General features: G+C 46.9%; 1 protein-coding gene across 6 annotated transcripts; it reads left to right on the top strand.

Moving 5' to 3' along the window:
* Nucleotides 1-290: 290 nt before the first annotated feature.
* cep170bb (centrosomal protein 170Bb) lies at nt 291-23,334 on the top strand. 6 transcript variants are annotated; one of them, XM_026194573.1, is made up of 21 exons: nt 291-1,129; nt 1,445-1,654; nt 3,942-4,079; nt 4,219-4,308; nt 4,589-4,667; nt 4,784-4,842; nt 5,070-5,187; nt 8,025-8,126; nt 8,249-8,761; nt 9,041-10,119; nt 10,561-10,737; nt 10,926-11,043; nt 11,332-13,056; nt 14,370-14,613; nt 14,707-14,863; nt 15,092-15,133; nt 16,213-16,350; nt 17,373-17,461; nt 17,849-17,942; nt 18,034-18,085; nt 20,345-23,334. In XM_026194573.1, exons 3-21 carry the CDS (start codon nt 3,975-3,977, stop codon nt 20,527-20,529), a joined length of 5,166 nt encoding a protein of 1,721 aa, XP_026050358.1. In that variant the 5' UTR covers nt 291-1,129; nt 1,445-1,654; nt 3,942-3,974; the 3' UTR covers nt 20,530-23,334. The 6 variants fall into 6 exon arrangements, with proteins under 6 accessions (XP_026050358.1, XP_026050357.1, XP_026050360.1 ...); XM_026194572.1 differs by having other exon boundaries at nt 291-1,654; XM_026194575.1 differs by lacking the exon at nt 16,213-16,350 and having other exon boundaries at nt 291-1,654.
* The last annotated feature ends 127 nt before the right edge of the window (nt 23,335-23,461 follow it).

Here is a 23,461-nt window from a genome sequence, read left to right on the forward strand (position 1 = left end):
CACAAAGTACTCATTGCCATATGCAGTAATCTGATTGGTCAAATCTGAGCCTGTTTAGAAAAAATAACTCCCAGATGCATCCACCCATGATGGATGTTTCTTTTTCAATCACTATGTGCTAAAAGACCTCCCTGCACTGAATCATATTTGTTATCAATCTCTGTCTCTCTTTCACAGCATGTCTTTTATACTGTCTTCCTTCTCTCACCCTAACCAGTCGCGGCAGATGGCCGCCCTCTCACTGAGCCTGGTTCTGCTGGAGGTTTCTTCCTGTTAAAAGGGAGTTTTTCCCTCCCACTGTCGCTAAAGTGCTTGCTCATAGGGGGTCATATGACTGCTGGGTTATTGTAAGGTCTACCTTCCAGTATAAAGCGCCTTGAGCTTGTATAAATAAAACTGAATCAGTGTACACCCCCCCAACATACACAGCGCAGGTAAGCAGCTGAGTCACACGTGAGGTAGACTCTTCATCTGCAGCTCACAGACGGTCACACGCAGAGCCATGAACCGGAGACGTGCACGTGCTTATTCACACGTTTACTTTTTTTTTATACAATAGATGTCGTCATCATCCTCATCCCCGTGTCAGCGTTGCGGTGACGTCACGCAAAATCGGCGCTTCCCGTACTGAAGTGACGGCGCTCCAAATCATGTGACCTCTGCCCGGCGCAAGCTGAGCTGATCGATCAGAAGAATCTGTGCTGATTACCGATGAGCGGGTCTTCCGAAAACCCTCATACTGCCGAGCTCGCAACCGGAAACCGACCCGCCCTCACAATAAGAGTAGGCCGAGGGCAGCCGTTCCGTCACGGTCACACCTGCAGTCAGGTGTGCTGTGACGAAGTTACTCGCGTGGTCACACTTTTTACTCGTACATGAGTTATCCTCCATCATCGCTCCTCAGCAGACCAACGCTGAGGGGGCCGTGCTTTTCCGCGCTCAAGTCTTACAGTATGTAAAACGGACTCTGAGCTGCTCTCCGGTTTAAGTCTTGCTGGATCATGCAGGCCACTTACACAGCCATTCGACTCAGTCGTGTGAGGTGTGCACCGCTGGATTGGCTCAGCACACACCATCCCTATCGGTACAATCTGCAGAATCCTGCCTACCACGTGACTTTAGCCAGCAGGTGAACCACTGTTTCATTTTAATCAATGGCTAGTTTTGTGTGAACAAAAACAACATGAAAATTCAGTCTGACTCACCGAAATTACAACATAGTGCCTCTGAGTCTAACTACTGACCACTGCCAAGCCAAATGTATGATAACAGAGCTCCACAGCGCCCTCTGCTGTGGCAGTACCAGGTAATTTGACAGCCAGCCCCGGTGTGCCTGCCTCAGACTCGGTCGGTGCTGCAGTGGACTGTAATATTCTATTTTTTCTAATAAAACCTGTTCGAACCTCACTGGGCATGTTATCAGGTGCGGGCTTTTATTGTGAAGGTCTCGGCAGCTCTTCCGGTGCGGTGGTCGCTGTCGCGGTGCGTGTTGACGCAGCGGGTGCGTCAGGAGGAGATGTTGTAGAGCATCATCGGAGCCGAGCCGCCCCAGTCCGTGTGAGTCCGGATAACGGGACCCGCTCATGCTCTTCCCGCCCCGCAGCACGCCAGCCCCAGATCCAAGAAGCGAAGAGCAGCGGGGAAGAGCCCGGAGGTAAGAGAGGGGGAGGGCAGGGCGTGGAGGAGGAGAGCCTGTCTGTCATCTGTCTGTAACTCCCCCACCCTTCACACACACACACATCCGTCGGTCTGTCGGAACCGGACAGGAGGAGCAGCTCCGGGCAGCAGCCGCCGAGAGGCGCTGAGGCTTGGAGAGCTGCTGCTGAAGAGCCGCTCCTCTCCTCCAGCATCAGCTCAGTGTCTGTGGTTGTCTGTGTGTATGTGCATCTGAGTGTGTGTTGTGCACACTTGTCCACATCATGAGCAGTTTTCTTCACTGGTTCTATGCCGTGATGAAAAACAGGAAGATCCCCCCTCCCTTCTCCAGACTTTTTACCTATGGAGTGAGCTGTCCAATCACCTCTGACCTCCTGAGAAGGGCAGAGCTTCACAGAGTGAGCTCCAGAGTGGATGTGAAGTCTCAGTGACTGATGGAGGAGCTGATCTACTCCATGTGTGCCCGTGTGTCAGCCTCTGATTGGACAGAGCGTCTGTGGCACTGCTGTCTGTGCTGCAGAGGAGCTTCATCTATCCTTCAGCTGTGTCTGCAAGAGCTCCTGCATACAAAACCCAGTGCTCAAACTCCAAACTCTCACTTCATCTGTTCGTGTGGTTCACACAAAAGTATTGACAGTACTGATGATACTGCAGTATATGTGCAGAAAAACACTAAAGCAGTGAAGTTTTAATGTCAGTGACTCTCACCTGTGCGAGTGTGTGTGTGAGATCATGTGGTCATTTGACAGTTGGGTATTTCGTGTTAGAAATCGGAAATATCTTTAATCCGTTCCCAGGAAACAGAATCATCTCTGAGCCGTTATTTCAAATTAGAAGTTTTATAAAGCGCTCGTGTTTTATTTTCTGCTGGTCAGTGATTTAGTTCAACTTTTAACTCTAAAGATGAAATGAACAGTTGATTTGCTCATTCTGTGTTTTTAATAAATATCGCATATTTGCCTGCATGACCCCATTTCTGTGCCGAACCTCTGTAATCAGAGCACTGTGAATAAAAATGTCTGTAGGAGTTCATTCAGTGCTTAATTGAAAGTTGAAGGTGTTTGAACCTCAGACTCAGGCTGGTGTGGACAACCTGCAGGTCCTTTTGGACCTGACTACACACCTGCAGGTGCCTCAGCTGTCAGGATTCAAACACACACAAATCAGTAAGAGCAGGATCGTCTGAAATTACTCATTTTGTCTGATTAAATATTTAAAATCTGTCACGATGGCACAACAGGCCTGCACAAACCCACCTGTATCACCTGTAGGGATGGGACCGGTATCGGTTCTGACATAAACGGTAGTAACCAGACCGAAAAGCAGCGCACATTTCGGTGCTTTTTTTTCCTGAGCTGTGATACACTTTAGATTCTAGCCAATCATTTTACGTTTCCGAGGACAGTAGGCGGGGCCAGGTACGTACGTTCTTTTAGAGCAGAGCTACAGATTAAAAATGACCAAGGCAAAGCGGTCAAAAGTCTGGCTGTACTTCACAGCAAAATATGCAAACTCAGCAGCCTGCAACAAGTGCTTTAAGCTGATACTGTCAGAGGTAACACCTCAAATCTGATGAAACACCTGGCGACGCATAGCGTTTTTTTAAAAAGCCGAGAAATGCGCCGTATTTGATAGCTTGCTGTGAGACCTCACACCGAGCACATCTACTGCGGGTGGGTTGCCTGTTATCAGACCCGGAGTTAGCAACATCCCCCAAAAACACGAAGAGGAGAGTCCTGGCCCCTAGCCCTGCCAGTGTAGCAGAAATGATGACGGATGATGATGGCAGCAGCAGCCGTTCTTCCCTGCGTGAGTAGCTTAATGTTGGTCGTGTGTAATTTACGCTGAGTAGGCTAACAGCGTTATCAAATTAATGCATGTAAGGTGAACTGGCAAACATCATCATAGCTACATGCGGCTGTCTTCTTGTTTGATGGCAGATACTCCCTTCACCCTGGCCAAAAAGGCTAAAATGACCAAAGAAAAAGTGGAAAACCGTTAAACATGAGAGGTCTTTGGACAAAGTTTGTGTTTTTTCCATTGATTAAGCACTGCTTCCAGCCAAGAGTGATGCCATAAAAAAGGCTAACATTGTTATCTTTTTACAAAAAAACAGCTGAACATGAGAGGTTTTTGGACCAATTTTGTGTTCTCCATTCTTTAAGCACCGGTTCGAGCACAGTGTAAGCACCGGCACCATTTCAAAAGTACCAGTTTGGCACCGGTATCGGATAAAACCTAAACGATACCATCCCTAATCACCTGCCTCTGTCTTCATTTCCCAGGATGCTCTGGGGTTTCTCAGCAGGCCTGTGAAGATGAGTGTGACATCATGGTTCCTGGTAAGCAGTTCGGGGACTCGACACCGCCTCCCCCGAGAGATGATTTTTGTGGGCCGAGAGGACTGCGAGCTGATGCTTCAGGTGAGGCTGACCTGTGCAGGTGTTCGGGTTAGTAGAAATTGCCTCCCTCTAGGTTGGTCTGAAAAAGGAAGTTGTAATGGTGTCTTGTTTGAGTCGCAGTGAAAGTAAGCAAAAAGAGTTGTATGTGTGTGTGTCTCAGTCTCGCAGTGTGGACAAACAACACGCTGTCATCAACTACAACCCGACCACTGATGAACACCTGGTGAAGGACCTGGGCAGCCTCAATGGGGTGAGCCATACACAACATATCAGTACATTATCATAGGTATCCACCAATCAGCAGCAAACACAGGTGGGGGGTGGTGATGCCTAAAGTCACAGGTTACAGTACAAAGATTTTTTTTTTTATTAACTTAAAAAAAATTAATTCCACTTTCATTTAAACAGGCAAGAACTGTAAAATCACAAAAGAGTGAAAACCTTCAGAGTGGACTTCAACATCATAATCAGAAAGTTTCACCTGGACGTTTGTTTGTTTGTTTGTTTGTTTGTTTGTTTGTTTCCTGCAGACATTTGTAAACGACCTTCGGATTCCTGATCAGACCTACATCACCCTCAAACTGTCCGACATCATCCGCTTCGGATACGATATCCTTCAGACGCACACACGCACTGTTTGTGTGCGTGTCTGTGTGCGTGTGTGTGTTTCTGTGCGTGTGTGTGTGTGTGTGATAATTTTAATATTTTTCTGAGCTGTTGTTCACATTCTCACGTCTACGTTCTGGAGAAAAGTCAACACAAAGTCCCAGAGGAGGCCCTAAAGGTTGGTGTTTGTGGGTGTGTGTTTTCTATTGTACAAATTACTGCATAGAGGGTGTTATTTAATTTCCTTGTTTAACTGCATTTAGTTTGCATTTCCAAAACTACTCAGAGCGTCATGAATTTCTCATGACTACACACAGCATGTACAGTACTGTGAGTAAATGCAGTACCGTGAGTACATGCAATTTGCAGTACCTTGAGTACGTTTGCCTCGTTCTTCTGTTTCAGCATGAGAAGTACAGCAGTCAGCTGCAGATGAGCCTAAAGCCTTCAGAGGGGAAGAAGAGCGACGTGGAGGAGCGGGCGAGAGGCGAGAAAGCGCAGAGTACCAAGAGCCTCACACAGGGTAACAATAATACAGCAACAGTACTGGCAGTAAATATACTGTGTATCAAATGTACTCCTAACAATAGGGCTTTGGAGTTGACGTCACGCCGCAATGCATTATGGGAGCGCAGCGCCATTTTCGGGGTCTACGAATCAAACCAAACACACTGTGTTGGAACGACGACTACAAGAAAGATGCTTAAAAGCAGCTCAAAAGAGAATGAACTGTATAGAGACCGATTTCATTCAGAGGCGAAGCAGCGGTACTTGCAGAAAATAGCGTGCATTGGAAATGTGGACCAGTATGAAATAGGGCCGTGGAGTAGAAACCCTGAAGACCAACCGCTACTGACGTAGCCTGACATATTTTCGTACCTTATCTGTGGAATCAGCGCGTACAAGTCGTCATTCAAGCAAAGGTAAGTCAGCTCGAGTACTGCGAGTGAAATGCGTTTGATTTCCTTGCAAAGATTCAGATTAGTGCAGCATAAATTCATTCATGAGGGGAAATTACAGTGAGAACATGTGGAGGCTGTTAGGTGGATAACATAGCGAGTTCAGTGCATTGATGAGACATTCTCCTGAAGGATTGTTATTCTTTATGGTTAAAGAAATTGCACTAATTTATTCATATTTATTATAAATAATCCTAATTAAACATCTTGCTTCCATGTTTGTATCTTGTGTCACTAAAAATACAATTTATTTTAATTTTATATATTGATCAATGACCTGCAGAATCTCCTTATCATATTAAGGGATTCATAATTGTCACTTTATGCTTTTTCCATCTCTAAAGTGATGACATCCTTGCATTACCGGTACATACTTTAGGTTCATTTTCTGCAGGCAGATTTACACTATAACATGCAGCGTTCTATAGATGGACACATAAAGAAATGAAAAATTACATCTATGTGCTAACTTTCTAAACACTTTGTTACATTTATGATAAAGTAGATAAAACACATTTACGTCGGCCTTGGCTCATAGTTCTTGTCTTTAAATGAACTTTGTCTGTGTGTGTTTCAGGTCCTGCACTCTCAAAGACTGAATGAACCAGCATTGCAGCCATGGGTCACCGTGAGCATCACAGGGAAGGTTGAAGCCGCCCACTGCAGCTGTAAGGCCGGAGTCGCAGAGACCTGCAGCCATGTCGCTGCTCTTCTGTTTAATGTAGAAGCAACAGTGTTGATCCGTGGCACAAGGACTGTTACAGATGAACCTGCATACTGGGTTTTGCTGGGTAATATGACCAAGATACAGCCAGAGGTTGGCCATAAGATAGACTTCTCCTCTTCAGCTGCCCAAAAAAAGGCTCTTGATCAAAACCTAAACAGACCATCTGTAGTGACAGGTAAAAGGAGCCGTCCTCAAAACAGAAAAATCCCAGCTGCTACTTTGGAGGAGTTGTCACTGCTATTGGATACTTTGCTGGAACACAGTAAAGCTGTGGGTTGTGGGAATGACCCATAATGTTTTATCTAGGGGTCTACATTTATGCCTGTAGTGCACTGCCGTGTAAATAATTTGCATTTACTGAATATATACTGACTGAGTACCACTGTTCAAAAGTTGAATAAAGAAACAAACTAATTTTTGCCTCTTTTTTTTTTTTTTTTTTTATTGAAACCACCTTATAGAACATCACATCAGTTACAATGTAGAATCCATGTCATTTATAGTTTACAAATGACAAAATGTTTACACAAAATCATGAGTGTTTACATGACATCACCCACTACTAACATTACTTTATTTACTGTATCTTTTGAAAAAATACAGCAATTTTAACAGCACAAGACTTAAGAATATTTAACAGGAGCAGGTTTCATTCTTCCCTGGTTTTATTATCACACTATTCACCAAAACGCAGCAAACCTTCACCATCTTATCCAGAAGGGTCAACTCTTCACCCTCACATGGAAGAAGTAATCTGATTGGCATGGTGGTATGTTTGCAGCAGGTCCCTTGTGTAGCGCTGGAACCCAGTCACGATGTTTCATCCATTTCATAGGCTGGTTTGCTGCAATAATGCCAAATAATTAGCATCTCTATAAATAGAAGGTAGTTCTGCAAAATCACTCAGTAGGATGTTTGTTCTAATTTGCTATGAGCTCAGAGCGCATAGAAAATAATACTAATAGGCTATAAAGAGTGATATGAACATATTTAGAACTTACCGGAATGAAAATGTCTGGAGCACCAACAGATATTTGGAGATGGAAGAGAGCTGCACGTCAGCTCGTCTCACAGCTGCTATCCAGGCTAGACGCCTTCGTTTGGTAACATCAATACACGAGCTGCTCATGTTGCTTCCAGGTTGGGAAAGAATGAAAAGATAAACCATTTTCAACCTTATTCTCTTGCCGGTCGTGTGATCGAACATTGCAGCCGACCACACAGCAAATACGAACCATGGCTGTTGTGTGAGACTTCGCTCCCTTTTCACTTGCGCTAGACCCCCAAAATGGCGGATCGGGCCAAAATCCTTTCCATGCCCACCCCCCATGACATCACGGTCCAAAGCCCTATACTGGGCGTAATACAAGCAATAACACAAAATTTTGACATCACACAGGGTCAAAAATATACTGCACTGTACAAAACATAACGTAATACAAAACCCTGCACCAGAAAGCCTGGTGCAGGGTTAAAAAGTACTGGATCAGGAGTCTGTCCGCTGTGTGTTCCTGTACGCAGATGATGTGTCGCTGTTTGTTCTGATGTATTTTTTACTATAAATCTGCTCGTTCAGGAAAATGTTTCAGTAACAAACCAGAAAGTCGTTTGTTCACGCTCCTCGGGACACTTTGATTGGTCGTCAGTTTCACCTATCACACGTTTCTGTGACAGAGGCGCCGGTGTGTCGGCCCACTCCTTTGTATGGCCAGCCTTCCTGGTGGGGAGAGGAGGATTATGGGAGTAAAGTCCAAACCAGCGATGAGCCACATTCAGGTACGCACACCTTAATAAAGTGGAGGAGTGCAGTAAACTGGTGCTGTATAAATAAAGCTAAATTGAGCTGATGGTGCATTATTGATGATGTTGGTGAGATGTCGTCTCTTTGCCTCTGTCAGATGTTCAGAAAGACGCTCCCTCTGCAGATCCAGAATTTTCTGCATCGCTGTCAGACTGTCAGCCAAAGTCCGCCTTCCCTTCGTACCACCGTGAGCCGAGCTACTTTGAGATCCCCACCAAGGACTTCCAGCACCCTAAGTCCTCAGGCGCGGAGCTCCATGAGATCCCCACCAAGGACACTGACACGCCCCCGGCCCCACTCTCGCCTCCCACTCCGACTCCACCTGTCGTTCAGAGCCATGCCTCCTTTACCATTGAGTTTGATGATTGCATGCCTGGGAAGATCAAGATTAAAGACCACATCACCAAGTTCTCCACTCGCCAGAGGAAGCTGCAGGCTACACCCACCAAGACAGCCATCATGGCCACACCTGCAGAGGTGATGTCAGCAGAGAGCAAGGTGGCTGACTGGCTGGTCCACAGTGATGTAAGCATGATGAAGAGACGCCCACCGTCTGAAGACGTTTACAGCACCAAGAGTGACCTCGCCATGAATATCAAGACCCTGAAAGGTCAGAGTTGCACCTGTGTTCTGGACCATACCTGTGTTTGTCATTCACAGGTAATCGGGGATTATGCTTTCTGCTGGTGATAAAACCTGTCCAGCACTTCATTGTTAACAATTTATTGACACACGGTCCCTGAATCTTCTGATATTTCTCTGATTTTACTGACCCCACTAAACTTGTGTCTTTGTTTGAGGCTATCAAAGCTTCAGTCATACACTTGTGACCATTGAGCTTCAAAGTTCAAAAGCTAGTACTCACTGACATCTTTATTCCTGTCTTTAGGTCACCATCATGAGGATGGGACCCAGAGTGACTCAGAGGACCCAGTTCTCAAAGGAAGGAGTAAATCCCACCACTCGGTCCGCACTGAGCACTCTATGCAATCAGAGCTGTCCCAGGCGTCGCAGCAGGTCATCCAATCAGGCCAGTCCATCCATAGTCAGCTACACCAACCACTGCAGCATGCGCCACCCAGACCGGCCTCTGCCTCACCCGTGGCCCCTGAGAGACCCCTGTCCCAGAGTCCTCCTAAAGCTCTGTCACCCACCGAATTTCCCAAACAGGCGCCCCCCGAGCACCTCACTCAGCAAGCTTTCATCATTGAGTTCTTTGATGACAACCCACGCAAGAAGCGCTCTCAGTCCTTCACCCACAACCCCGCCCATGCTGACTCGTACTCCACACTCAGAGCCAAGTTGGAGCGGCGGAAAGGCGGCGAGAGGCCAGCATCTGTGCACGGCCACATCCCTCCCACACAGCAGGTGACAGTTCCTCTGAAGAGTCAGAGCCATGGTGGCCCTCAGAGGTCAAGCTCTCTGAAGAGAGAAAAGACTGAGGGGGAGGCGGCTTCGTCGGCTTCCTCGTCTCGCTCCTCATCGGGCATCATCATCCGACCTTTCGGCAGCGTTGGGAAGAAGTCAAAGCTTGCCCAGGAGTTTGCTGCTGAATTCCTGAAGGATTCGGGTCGTAATGACTCCTCCCCAACCAGGGATAAGACAACTCCTCCACCAATGTCTGCACCTCCTGTGATGATATCGCCTCATCATACAAGGATCCTCTCCACACAAGAACCTCCAGCTCCATCTTCTGTCTCCTACCCTGCCTCCCCATTACAGCCTCCAGCAATCTCAAAGACCCCAGTCCCAGTCAACATTCCAGGCCCAGCTGCCGCTCCGGTACATCCGTCTGGACCTCCCTTCTCCACCATGCCGCCCATGGCCGTCAGTGGAGGAGATGTCAAAGGTACCCAGAGGATGGCCCGGAACGAGGAAGACGACAGCTTGAGCGATGCTGGGACCTACACCATTGAGACGGAGTCGCAGGACAAAGAGGTGGAAGAGGCTCGTAACATGATCGATCAGGTGAAGTCCCAGTGAAAACACAGTAAGAATAAGATCTTTGTGATAGTGGTGGGGTGAGGCAGCATTCATTGTTCCTGCTGCTCGTGAAAGGGTGTCTTTAAGTGGTGGTGAGTGCAGGAAAACTGCAGCACAGCACACGTGCTGTGCCGTATGATTCTTCAGCAGGGATGTGGACTTTGATAAAATAACACATCTTATGTAATGTTGTATTCAAACCCTTGTGTCATTGCTGATTATCTCAGTTTTGTTGTCTCGTCTTCACCGAATCTTCCAGATAGAAAAATGTTTATGAAATTAGAAATGATCCTAGGGTATCTTGAAGTATTCTGATGTTGCCTATCTAAACAGTATCTCTTAGTGATGCACTGACCCTCGTATCCTTCCTATTTCTTCCTGTTTGTTTTTTCTGCCCGTCCTCATGCATGTCCTGTGCTCTGACAGGTGTTTGGTGTCCTCGATTCTCCAGAGTACAGTGGTGTGAACACTGGTGTGTATAGACCTGTGATAAATGATGGAAAGGATGAGCATGCTAACCTGCCTACTGATGGTAGCACTGTGGACTCACTGCATGGCTTTATCCCATCTTCTATCAGCGGCCCTTCAACAGGCCCCATACAGGTAAAAAAAAAAAGTGAAAATTTTGAAGTACAACCTGGAGAAACACCTTTGTAGCACACTGTTATCCCAGTGCCTGCACAACCATGTTGTTATTCCCTATTTCTTCTTGTGATATGAATGTAAATGTTGACGTTTGTTTCCACTGATCTTCCTGAAAATGGTGTTGGTCATCATATTTTGTTCTGCAGGTTCCAGCTGCTCATGCTGCATGTCTGGAAGGCCCTAAGTGGGTTTCACGTTGGGCCAGTCTAGCAGACAGCTACGCCGAACCTGGTTCCACTCCACCTCAAGTAGAATGTCTGGAAGGTGAGGTTTGTTAAAAATACCTTAAACATGTTTAAAGAGCACAGAGCCGCTGTTATCTCAGCTTTATGTTTATGGACCTCCAAATGTGATTCCGTTTGTCTACTTGGAGTCTTGAATTTATCAGTAATTTGCAGTTTTGTAAGTGAACAATAAATGTATCTATACACAGTTCAGAGCAATGGACCCATGGTCTTATTTTTACTCCGCTTATTGTTTTAAAACTAAAGTAGTTACGCAACATTAAAGCAACTCATATAAAATGCTGACGTGACTAAACTTGTGTTGCAGATTCACGTCTCATGAGCCCTTCGATGGGAAACTACAGCTACGACAACTCTGAGTCAGAGTCCAGCCACAGCTCCAGGACAAGAAGGCTGCTGCCCCAAGTGCCTCCAGAAAAGCTAGACGGTGTCACCCCAAGCATCATGATTCGCCATGAATCTTACCAAAGCCAAGAACCTCTGGACAGAGCCTTTGGTCCCTCCCACTCAGTTGACTCCACCCAGCGCCTGTCCGTTCAGGATGATGTGGACCCAGACAGCCTGAGTGATGCCAGTCGCTCAGATGATGGACCTGTTCAAGAGAAGATGAGGACAAATCAGGTCAAGACTGCATTTGTATCTCCAGTGATCACTGGTCCTCAGCTTAGAGGTCAGGAGAAAGTGTCTCCATCCTCCAAATCCACCTGCTTCTACATTGGTTCAGAAGACCATCCCAGCAAACCTGAGCAAGCCCAGAGCCCAGTACAGTCTGAGAAGACAAGAGACCCCCCAGCAAAAACTCCCCCTACCACTGTCCTGATCCGACATCTGAGTGGATACGAACCCAAGAGGACGGGAGTCAAACCCAACAGCTCTGCTCCAAACCTCCAAACACAGGACAAAGATTCAGTTCCAACCAAAGACAGTTGCACATCATCCTTCATCCGTCAGGAGAGTTTCACCAAAGACCAGCCCAGTGACACTGTCCAGATGAAGAAGCTTCCCCACATCTCCAGCCACCCATCCATCAGAGACATGGAGCAGAGGCAGGAGAACATCCAGGACACACAGTCCTTCCTTCAGGAAGGAACTCTATCCTCTCTGGATGCCAAGTTCCCCTCCTCTGGTTCAGGTCGCAGCTCAAAGAAGGAGGGTTCGTCCAGCCACATGGACGACTCCCTGTCTGGTGAGTCAGATGTTGACACGGCTAGCACGGTGAGTCAAGTGAGTAGCAAAAACACTCCAGTCAGCTCAACTTCTAAAAAGCACCCTCCCATCAGCAGCCTTCAAAAGGAGAGGTCCTCTTCTAGTCCATCCATCCAAGAGAAGGGACAGCAGCTCAGTGCCCGTGAGCGACTTTCTGAGAAACGCCGAAACCAGATCACTGCCAGTGCAGCAAATAAGGCAGAGGCAGCGAAGCGCTTCCAGATGCGCCGCAGTGCCGGGAATCGTGGCTCTCTGGATCTGTCTGAAGGCCAGCAGGGGTCTGGTCCGCAGTGGACCGAAACCCCATCATCTGATCACGAAACGTCCCGTCCATCCAGCCGCAGCAAAAAACTCATTGCCCCTCTTCAGAAAGAAGACAATGGGAAGATGCCCAGGACGGCGACCCAGCAGGTTCTGACACGCTCCAACAGCCTGTCAGCGCCACGGCCGACCCGAGCCTCAATGCTGCGGCGGGCACGTCTGGGTGAAGCTTCAGATAACGAAGGTGCTGAGACTGACCGAGGCTCTCAGAATTCTGACCATATTGCTGCAGCGCCCAAAGTGTCCACTGAGGGGAAGAAGCTGTCCAGGCTGGACATCTTAGCGATGCCCAGGAAGAGGACCGGCTCCTTCACCAACCCCAGCGATACCGAGGCATCCTCCACAGGACGGCCCACTTTCTCCAACCGGAACACAGAGGCTGTTGTCAGCACCAGGAAAACATCGGCGGGTGACAACCGGCAGGCAGCTAGCAGAGGAGGCGGAGCTCCAGCGAAGCAACCTCTGACACGTACCCGTTCGAGCGGAGCCAAGTACGCCGGCAGCGGTGAGTTATTCCTTAATGACCCTGAATGTGAGGGGTTCCTGATGTTTCAGTCAGTTGTTCCTCCTGAGTTGTTCTAGGATGAGAGACAGAGGTCGAGTCTGCCGTCACTCAGTCTAATCGCATTAATCATAGGTGTTTCAGTTGCTCCGTCGTCTCCAACAGGTGAGGACTGGTCAGTTTGAATTTTTTGGCCTTTTATTATGGAATGATAATCATGTCATGATAAATGCATGAGCCAAAAAATTATTCTGAGAAAATAATTTCATTTCACTGGTGCAATTAAATTCCTCATGTATAAATTCAACAACCTGTGTGTGTAAGTCTCAGAGCTCCGAGAAGCAATTGCTCATGCCAGCTTATCAAGGTACTAACCGCAAGTCCAATGTGTCCCAGGTGTAAGTGTTAGATAAAAAAGAAAAAGTCTGTGCAAACCTGAGTTTGTCAAAAGTTAGTGCGAGCAGCCTCAGCTGACTGGTGTGAAACAGCAAACAGACGATTCAGAGGAATCAGGACAATTGTGAGGAAATCGGGGAAACCTCCTCATCACGGTCTCACTTTTTGAGCTTCACAATGAGCTGAATTGTTTGAGTCGTATCATTGTCGCATCTTTACCTTTACAACATAAAGTGCTTCGAGGTCATGGAAATAAAATTGAATTCAATTGAATCATGGTAAAAAGCACTTAAACTCAAAACCCTCCATGAGGACAGACTCTCTGGTGGGATCTGCTGACCTTTGCTGTCATTTGAAATGTCGTCAGATTTCTGATGCTGCTGAGTCTGTTTGTATTACCGTGGAAACAGCATCAGCTCCCTTGTTATGAACAGGAATTAGGACACAAACCCAGATACCAGCTGCAGCCCAGAGCTTCGCCCTGCAGACACTTTAATCTGATGTCCTGTCACAGCCACAGCCATCCAAACATGCTTACTAACGCTCTGAGGCAAAACCTAACGCTGTGTAGAGTTAGACAGAAGCTCTGGATGGATGATGAACAGCGCCTTTGTGCAGCTGCTGTAGTGATTTGGCACAATATAAAATAGTATTGAAGTGAATTGAATAATTTCATTTTTTGGCCCTTGATCACAAAGAGCTGAGATGCGAGGGTCAGGGTGATCACTGATGAAGGCTCACAAGGATCAGATGTCAAACTTCACCTGAGATGTCAAACTTCACCTGAGAGTCTGAGGTTTCTGACTGAATGATGGCATAGCGGTGCTCTCTGGAAGTCATGGTTGGCTCTTATCTGAACCTCGTGTTAAACAGAATCTCGTAGTTGAGGTTTGCGGTTTCTCACGACCGGCTGTTCTCAGGTTCCCGTCGCAGACAGAAGGGCTCGGACTTCTCTTCTTCCTCTGATGAAGAATACGAGACGAGTGGCAGTATCTCCAGAGCCAAACGCTCCTCCCATCCTTCCACCTCTGACCAGACGCCACACAGCCACCGGACGCCCGCCACCAGGACCAAGTCTGTCTCCCTGGAAATGGAGGAGGATGAGGATCAGAACGACGTTGACCCGTACCAGAACTGGTCCACGCACAGCGCTGAGATTGCAAAGTAAAAGCACTGTCACATGTTGACACGTGTGCCACGGTAAGGTGATGTCACTCACGTCTCTATGGTGATCATGTGTTTGCGTTTCCCCTGCAGGCTCAGTCAGGACCTGGCTAAAGACTTGGCCATCCTGGCGAAGGAAATCCACGATGTCGCTGGGGATGGGGACTCGCCGAGCTCCAGCATGGGCACCACCACGTCTCCCAGCTCGCTGCCCAACACGCCAGCCTCCACCATCTCCGCCAGGGAGGAGGTGGGCCACAAAAATCCCTCATAACACTCTCACTACACACAGGCCATAGAATGACTAGCAGGCAGGGTTAGCAGCAGGTGTTGTGTTGCAGTGTCTTCAGGTTTTGTTTATTAGCTCAGCAGAGGTCAGTGCAAACTCCAGTGTTCCCACTTCAGATGCTGGTCTGACTGGGAGGAAAAGCCTTCGTCGTGCTTCGACTCATTGTTCATTTCTCTGTTCTGCTCGCAGACGCCATCCTGTCCATACTTATGGGGGGTCCGACCATCTCAGGTGTCTGACTCATCTCTCCTCGTGCCCTGTGATTGGTTCCCCTGCCATCACTAATCCTAACACTCCCTTCTCATTGGTGTTGTTTTATTTATGTTTTGAAAGATTATTGATAATAAACTGCTGAGGCGGTGCTGAACAAACCCGAGCTGGAACAAGTGAGGAGGTGTGTCAGAGCAAGGACTCGAAGCCCCGCCCCTCCGAGGGTCTGCTGAGAGCAAAGAGCTCTATCAAGAATATGACCTGAGGCCAGGTGACAGGTGGCTTCACTTGTGCTACTTCACACTCCCTACATGAGAATAAAAACTTTTCACAGCTCGGCACGCTTCTTTGGATTCTATGGTTTAACAGTGGCAACCAAACAGCCTGTAGGGCCCTAACTGCCACCTTTTGGCAGTTGTAACACATTACACCCTCCAGGTGCCAATAAAAACAAGATCAGAAGTCACGACCCCTGTAGTGGAAGCCTGTTCTCTCACTTTTCACAGCCAGCCACCACATTTAAGGCTTTATTGTGTTTTCTATCGGCTGTTTCACAGATTTGCCAGATACTCCAGCTGTGGTCCTCTGCGGAAAGGAGCTAATGACAAACCACAGAGTGTGAATCAGAGAACAAATTTCCACAGCGTATCATTGGGTGCTCTGTCTGACGCGCCCTCATAAACAGATGAAGTTCGTAACTGTCTCAAACAGAGTCCGTCCCCTCTCTCAGGTGACTGAATCAGATGTAAGAACCTGAACCTGCCCCAATGGTGTTGGTTCCTGCTCGGTGTTGTTTGGTGCTCACTCAGTGGTTTTGATGATAATCGGGTCCATCGGCCTCCACCGTGAATGAACTGGTGTTACTGGTTTTGGAACAGTTCGTGAAGCCGTGGCTGGTGCCCAGCAGGGTTCTCCCGCCCTCCTTCGCCTCCCCGTGGTCGTTACGCTCTGTCTCCCAGCAGCACTGAAATTCACTGCGCACGCTGTTGCCTCCACGATTGCAGCTGCATGTTGACTTGGTGCATGCGTTCACAGAGCACCGCCATCACCGTCTAGCTGGTTTCATCACCGGAGTCAGACTCCTTTTATTCTCTTTCCAGCTGGTCCAGCGTATCCCTGAGGCCAGTTTAAACTACCAGAAGGTTCCTCCAGGTTCTGCTGCTGTCTCGGACCTGGACGCAAATATGAATGAGCCAGAGACCAGTTCTAAGCAACGGCGTCCGTGGAACCGCGAAGAGGTCACTGTCTAATCCCTCTGAGGCTACGTTCACACTGCAGCTTGTAGCGCCACGGTCATGTTCATGTGTAATTAACAGAGCAGTTAACGCCAAGGTGTGTGTGCGTGCGTGTGTGTGTGTGTGTTTGTGTGTAACCCATCGCACTGACCATCGTCACACCCAGATTTAGCTTTGTTTTAGCTGGGACTAATAACCACTAAAATGACTGTAATATTTAGGTTTTGATTAGTGCTGTCAGTGTTAATCTTGTTAAAATGACGAGCTAGCATGTTAGCGCGGTTAGCTCGTTAATGCGTTAGCGCCGTCCAGACCCATACACAGGTCTATCTGCGTTAACTCGCTAACGGAGATTTGCTGCGTTAATGTGGTTATGGCCTTAACTTCATTTTAACAAGATTAAGGCTGAGAGCACTAGTTTTAATATTGTTGTCTGCTTACTTCCGGAGGAATTGGGACTGCGGTACACCGCAGCCTGAAACATGGATGTGCGTGCTGTGACACTTGCTTTAGTGACCATATTTGGATGGGACGGAGGTGCTCCAAGTGATCTGCTATCAGGTGTTATTTAGGAGAAATTATCAGCATTAATGTGTTTGTTTTAACACAGAGTCCATAAAGACTGACTCAGTGCTGCCTGTGCTGGACATCAGAGGAACTCCAGCTTCATTTCTCAGCCCTGGCAGGTGCGTCAGGCTGAGGACTAGCTGTGCTATATGCTCAGACAGTATCACCTAGAGGCTGCAGGGATCATTACAGCTCGCACCATGCAAGGGTCAGACTGAAGCGGGGCTCTAGACAAAGGCACTGTTATCCATTGTTTCAAGACTAGAACATCATGCAAAAGTAATGAAACCCTACATAGCTGCCGTGTGAACATAGCCAGTGTGATCGTTACCATGACTACAACTGCTGCAGTTAGTTTTGGTGTGCTGGGAAATCAGGATGTAACCTGCTGGAGCCACGTGACGGTACAACGCTGGCTTCATCTCCTGCCCTCTGCATGTCCCTCTGAACTCTTTCAGGTGATTCTGGACAACCTGATGCTGAATCCAGTGTCTCAGCTGTCTCAGGCCATCCGGGAGAACACAGAGCAGCTGGCCGAGAAAATGAAGTAAGGAAGCACTGACACCCCGAGGCTGTAGCAGCTCAAACCTGAGAAATGTTGGGGATGCTTAAAAGGATCCCTTTTCATCAATATCTTTTTAGTTTGTACAGAAATGACCACCTCCTCCCATTCAACACGTTTACCCAAACCATTCAGTCCAAGTGCAGCCTCTCTCTGGGGGAACAGCTAGTTTCCCCTCACAGTGAGACAAAGATTTAAACTTCAGACCACAGATGTAAAACGAGGATGATTTCTTTTGTTCCCTTCACTTGCTATCAGGCTTATTAGGTGTTCAGGTGTCAGGTCCGGTTCGGTATAGTAAGGGGCACTTTTGGGAGCTGTACGCTGTGGTTTCTGAATGCTGGCGCTGACTCGACAGTGTCTTCCTCTCAGAGTTTTGTTCCAGAACAAGGCTGAGGTCTGGGAGGAGATTGAGGCAAAGATCAATACTGAAAATGAAGTCCCCATCCTGAAGACCTCCAACAAGGTTCATCTCCATATTTATTGGCTGATTTAAACAGCACAAAAGCAACTTCATAGAACATCTGGAAACCTCAGTTTTCTGTTTCCTGTTGCAGGAAATTACCTCCATTTTGAAAGAGCTGAGGAGAGTTCAGAGGCAGCTTGAAGGTACGTTCAGGTTTGGATTTGTGTGTTTTGTCCAGTTTGAGTCTGTCAAATCCAAAAAAAATTCAGGGACAGTTTTTTTTTTTTTTTTAAACTTCTAGTGAAATCACAAGAAAAAGACAAAGAAGTTCCAGAACTGCCTAATAATTGAGCTGATGAACAGTGCTCAACAAATTTATTACACCACACAGTGTAAGATTTATGGCACAGCTGCCCTAATTAACAGTATTATTTATCATGTTTTATGTTTTTCTAATGGTTAATCCACCACTATGCTCATTTAACTCAAGTGATTTCAGTGCTAAAATATCATTACTGTGCCTGACTCAGCAGAACATATAGTAAAGCAAAATTATTGTTTTTTCTTTTTTAAATTAGGATACCAAATTGTAGAATTTATTTACAGAAAATCAGTTTTAGTTGTTGAATGTTGTGCTCGAACCATTCCTGTGTGTGTGAATTGAGTTTATCTACCTCATAACTATTAAACGGCTCTTGTCATTGTGGTTTTCAGTTGAATTGAACTTTTAACTGTGGTTCTTTTTAATGTTCTCTTTGTGTCCAGCACTTTCCAGAGAGTACAGTGCTCAGCATAAATGAGTACACCCCACTACATTTGTCAGAAAACCTTTAGTTTCCTTTCAACATTTTCTATGAGATACAAAATACTCCCACAAATGTGGACCATTGATTGCAAACCAGTTTTGTTTATTTACACACACAAAAAAGTTATTTTCCTAAAAAGTTAATTCAAGCCCATGTCGCAAAAATGAGGACACCCCAATTATAGTCTTAGGAGAAAAGCCACACTAAAGACTACAAAATTTGAATTAACAGGCATTCAAGCACAGGTGAGTCTAATGATTCATTTAAGAGGTGTCCAGCAGACAGGTGACTATGAAAGGGATTCTTTATCAAAGAAAATCCCTTTCCATTTCATGATGTCAGCAATGGCTCCACATGGAAGAGAAATGTCACAAAATCTGAGAAAGGAAATCATTTCTTTACAAAAAAAAAAGGTGAGGGCTACAAGAAGATCAGAAAAGCTTTACATTTCAGCCAAAATACTGTAGCAAAAGTGATTCAAAAATTTAAGAAAGATTGAAGTGCAACCATTGTACAGAGACGTCCAGGCCATCCACGGAAGTTAACATCTCGAAAGGAGTGTCTTCTGATGAGAAGGGTTGAAGAAAATCGCCATGCAAGTTCACTGCAGTTAGCTAAAGCAGTAGAAAGCCAAACTGGAGTGACCGTTTCACGTGACACCATACAGCGCACGCTGCAGAGGAATGGCATGCGTGGGTATCGTCCACAAAGGAAGCCTCTCCTAAAGCCCATGCACAAAAAAGCACACCTAGAATTTTCTAGGGCCCATGCTGAAAAAGATGAAGACTACGGGGACTCTATAATCTGGAGTGATGAGACAAGGCGTTGTAAAAGTGAGGTTTCAAAGAGAAATGCATGGTGCCTACAGTGAAACATGGTGGTGGCAGTGTCCTTATGTGGGGCTGCATGAGTGCTGCTGGTGTTGGGGAGCTGCATGTCATTGATGGTATCATGAACTCAACAATGTACTGCTCTATACTGAAGGTGAAGATGCTGCCATCACTGCATGCACTTGGTCGTCGTGCACTTTTCCAACACAACAATAATCCAAAACACACATCTAAAGCTACTGTTGCATTTCTGAAGAAGAACAGGGTGAAGGTGATAGAATGGCCAAGTATGTCTCCTGATCTGAACCCAGTCAAACACTTGTGGGGTATTCTGAAGCGGCAAGTTGAGCATCACTCTCCGTCCAGCATTCAGGCTCTAAAAGAGGTTATTCTTGAAAACTGGAAAAAGATAGATGTTGCAATATGTCGCCATCTTGTTCATACCATGTCTAGAAGACTTGGTGCTGTCCTTGAAAATCACGGCGGTCATACAAAATACTAGATGTAGTAGTTTTTGTTGTGGGGTCTATTCATTTTTGCTTTAACCAATTTGAGTAAAACTGAAGATTTTGTGATCAAAGTTATATTATTAACCTTCTTTCCATGTTATGGAGTTAAACAAGTGTTCAATAAAACTCAGCCTTGTGAAAATTTGGGAAATTGTTCTTAGGTTCATTGAGCTACTGATTAAATTTGTACTTTTTAAAGGGGGTGTACTCATTTATGCTGAGCACTGTACATCTTATAAATCATCTCAGACTCTATCTGAAGTAGACTCATTGGCCCTGGTGTGTTATTTAATATTCTTGTAATGTTCTTGTTATAGTTATAAACACGATTGTGGAGCCTGATGGCGGTCTTCAGGCAGCAGCCGGCGCAGCATCCCTCAGTCAGACTCGACCATCCACAAGGGAGAAGAAACCCAGCACCAAACCTCGCGGAGCCCCCAACACCAACGAAAGCACCAAACGACCGCCTCGTGGACCCGATGGGGCCCACAACATGGCCTGAGCAGGCCACTGTAGCACCTCTGGAAAGTAACTGTGCATCCACCAGTCCCTGCCTCTGACTGTAACACCCAGATCCACAACTCAGTGCTGACTTCAGCTGTAAATGTGTGGTTGGAGGCTGGTGTGGGTTTGTGGCGGGCCTGTTTGAGGTCTGCCTCTAACTTATCATCCATTCGCAGCAAGAATGGATATTTACAAAGCTTCTGACAAATGCCGTGCATCAGTGGAATTTTTGGTCTGAATTTATTGGTTTCCAACCCAGAGTTTGGTTGACGTTGGTTTCCAACGTCAGAGCGATGTGATGAGGTGATGATCTCGGTGTCCCACAGGTCATAGTTGTGAACTTTCAAGGATGCAAATTTTAAGTGAAATGCTGCTGTGGACCAGAACCACATGCATCGTTTCTAGCAGACTCCTCTCACATGAATCCTTGCCTGTAAATACTGCAGCTGTGAACAGACCTCAAACACGCCCCTTCCCTGTCTACAGGGAGCAGCTCAGTCATGCTCCTTCCGGCTGTTACCGTGACGACCTGTCTCCGGTGTGTGTTTGTTAGGGTGGAAGAGCTGCGGCGTGTGGATGCACTGAAACTGTCCAGAACTAACTCTCATTCGTGGTCAGAGTATATCTGTAGAACTGCTTCCACTTTGCACAAGCTCAGCAAACGTAGTCAAAGCTCCATAATGAAGCAGCCGCTCGCGCCACCGTAGTACGTGGATGATGTACAAACATATACCGATAAACTTTGTGCTTTGATAATCTGTTGTTGCGTTGCATTTGAACAGATAGATTGTGTTGCTGTTTTTATGTCTGTATTTATGAAGAGAAAGCCGTAGCTTCCTGTGGGCTGTGCAGACAGGAAACGGAACCCTGAGCTCAGCTGTAGAAGAGAAAACTATGTAATGTTGTGTTTCCTGAATGTTTGGGTGCTCCGCTGCAATGACGCTCAGCCTCATTTTCTTTTGCCATCTTGCCGTAATTGTGCATTAGCTTTGAAGCTGTGTCAGGTTATGCTGAATGAACAGACTTGTGCTGGTCCCTGAACGCATCGCCTTTCTACCTAAATTGAAAGAAATGCGAGACCAGACTCAGCTCTGTTTGGCACACTGGTTTCTGATAGAAAGGCTCGCCCCTTAACATAGTTCAGGGTCATGTGAAACAAAGGAACGCTGAGGTGTTCTCCACAAGTTCTGCCTCACTTAATTATGACACCTCATGTGTTTCTGGTAATGAAATGAGCTGTAAGGCTGACACGCCAAGCTCTAATCGCAGACCGCAGATGTCTGTGGAAGCAAAGCTGCAGCTCTGATCAGAACAAGCCACTGTCCATTTGGCCCGTCCTGATCTGTGAGGGCTCAGAGAGTCCAGTTTGACAGCGTTATGTCATGAGCACAGGCTGTATTCCTGATGATGAAGTGTGGACTCATCAGCTGAGAAAAAACTCGACAATGAATTTTTTTCTTTTCGAAGCTGCTCTGTCAGAGAAGCTGCAGACTTGGTTCCAGAGTTCAGGACTGACACTCTCCAATTGATGAACAGCTCGTGTCCTTTATATCCTCGTTTCAGCTGACTCTGCTTGCTGAGTTCTGCTCATCTGTGAGCAGCATGAGCTGCTGGATCAGGCTCACCTGTGATACATCTGTGTGTTGTGGACTTGACTGTGTAACTCCATTCATCTGGAGTGTTTCTGATCTTTGAATTTCTTGTAAATTTCTTGTTCGGCTGCGTTAGAAAAGTTTATATGAAGAAAGTATTTAGAGTTTTACCTGTGAGAGCACTGCCTGCTCTCAGAGAGGCGGAGGATGGCGCGCGTGTGTGTGTGTGTGTGTGTGTGTGTGTGTGTGTGTGTGTGTGTGTGTGTGTGGTTTTTTTTGTTTAAGCATCTGTGTGGGTAGAAGCCGGTTGTTGAGCGCGCTCAGTGAAACCCTCTTGAGCGATTAGCCTAGCTTAGCACAAACCCTGGAAGCAGAGGGAAAGTGTTAGCATAGCTCCACAGGAGGAAGTTTGATGTGTGAAGACATCATCAGTGGGCGGGGCACACACGGCATGCCAGGAGCTCATTTGCGTTGAGAGGACAGCAGACCCAGCTGCGACTCTCAGGACCAGTGCAGGCGAGTGGCAGGCAGGTGATGTATTAGACGGGTCTGTGTGAGTCCAGGATTTATCCAGCCGCAGAGCTGTCCTGCACCTCTTCAGGAGGAATTTGCCTCAACACACCGTTAGTGGGTGTGGTCTGTAGAGAGGGTGACCAGTTTAAGCTAGGCTCACATCAGCTTGTGAACTGAGAGAGCTGAGAAAAAGAGGACTTCACTGAATCTGCTGGAATGTGCGTGTCTGAAGAAGCTGGACTTTTATTTTGTAAGGTGCATGTTTCCTGTAGCTTGCGGCAGGTGAGAGTTTGAGGCTGAGTCACCAAATGTGCACTTTTTCATTGCCGAACGCCTGTGAGGGCAGCTGGAGCTGAGCTTTGTTTGCTCGTGGTGTTTTGGCGCAGCCTTCCAGAATGTACCGATTCATCGCCGCCCACAGCAGACACCTGATTGGCCATTGCTGTGATGATGTAACTGCTGCTGCTACAGGTCATTTGGGCTACCTGCCTTTGTGTTTTACTTTTGTTACAGTGCATGCGGCTGAGAAGCAGCCAGGCTGTAGAAACGTGTGCTCACGTCTCATCGACCGTTTCACATGTCTGACGGTCCTGCGGCCGCCCACGGCCTTTATGTCCACATATCCGAAGCGTCACGCGTCATCATGACGGGATTTCTTTTATCATCATGTCATTTGTAATAAACTGATCTCATGCAGATGTTTCTCTGTGGTTTTTCGATGCTGTGAAAATTTAAATGAAAATAAAAACCAGAACCTTAGACGGCCTGTGCTCGATGTGTGGCTGAGGTCAAAGGTGATCATGCCCAGAGGACGTGACATCGCAG

This window comes from Astatotilapia calliptera, chromosome 15, assembly GCF_900246225.1.
Source record: "Astatotilapia calliptera chromosome 15, fAstCal1.2, whole genome shotgun sequence".
In the NCBI taxonomy this organism is placed as follows: Eukaryota; Metazoa; Chordata; class Actinopteri; order Cichliformes; family Cichlidae; genus Astatotilapia; species Astatotilapia calliptera.

Bases quoted from the DNA above. Each gene is read 5' to 3' on its own strand.
- cep170bb (XM_026194572.1), top strand. From the start codon at position 3,975: ATGAGTGTGACATCATGGTTCCTGGTAAGCAGTTCGGGGACTCGACAC. The intron at 16,351-17,372 runs GTCACTGTCTAA...GAACTCTTTCAG, and splicing joins GTCCGTGGAACCGCGAAGAG to GTGATTCTGGACAACCTGAT. The intron at 17,462-17,848 runs GTAAGGAAGCAC...TCTTCCTCTCAG, and splicing joins CAGCTGGCCGAGAAAATGAA to AGTTTTGTTCCAGAACAAGG.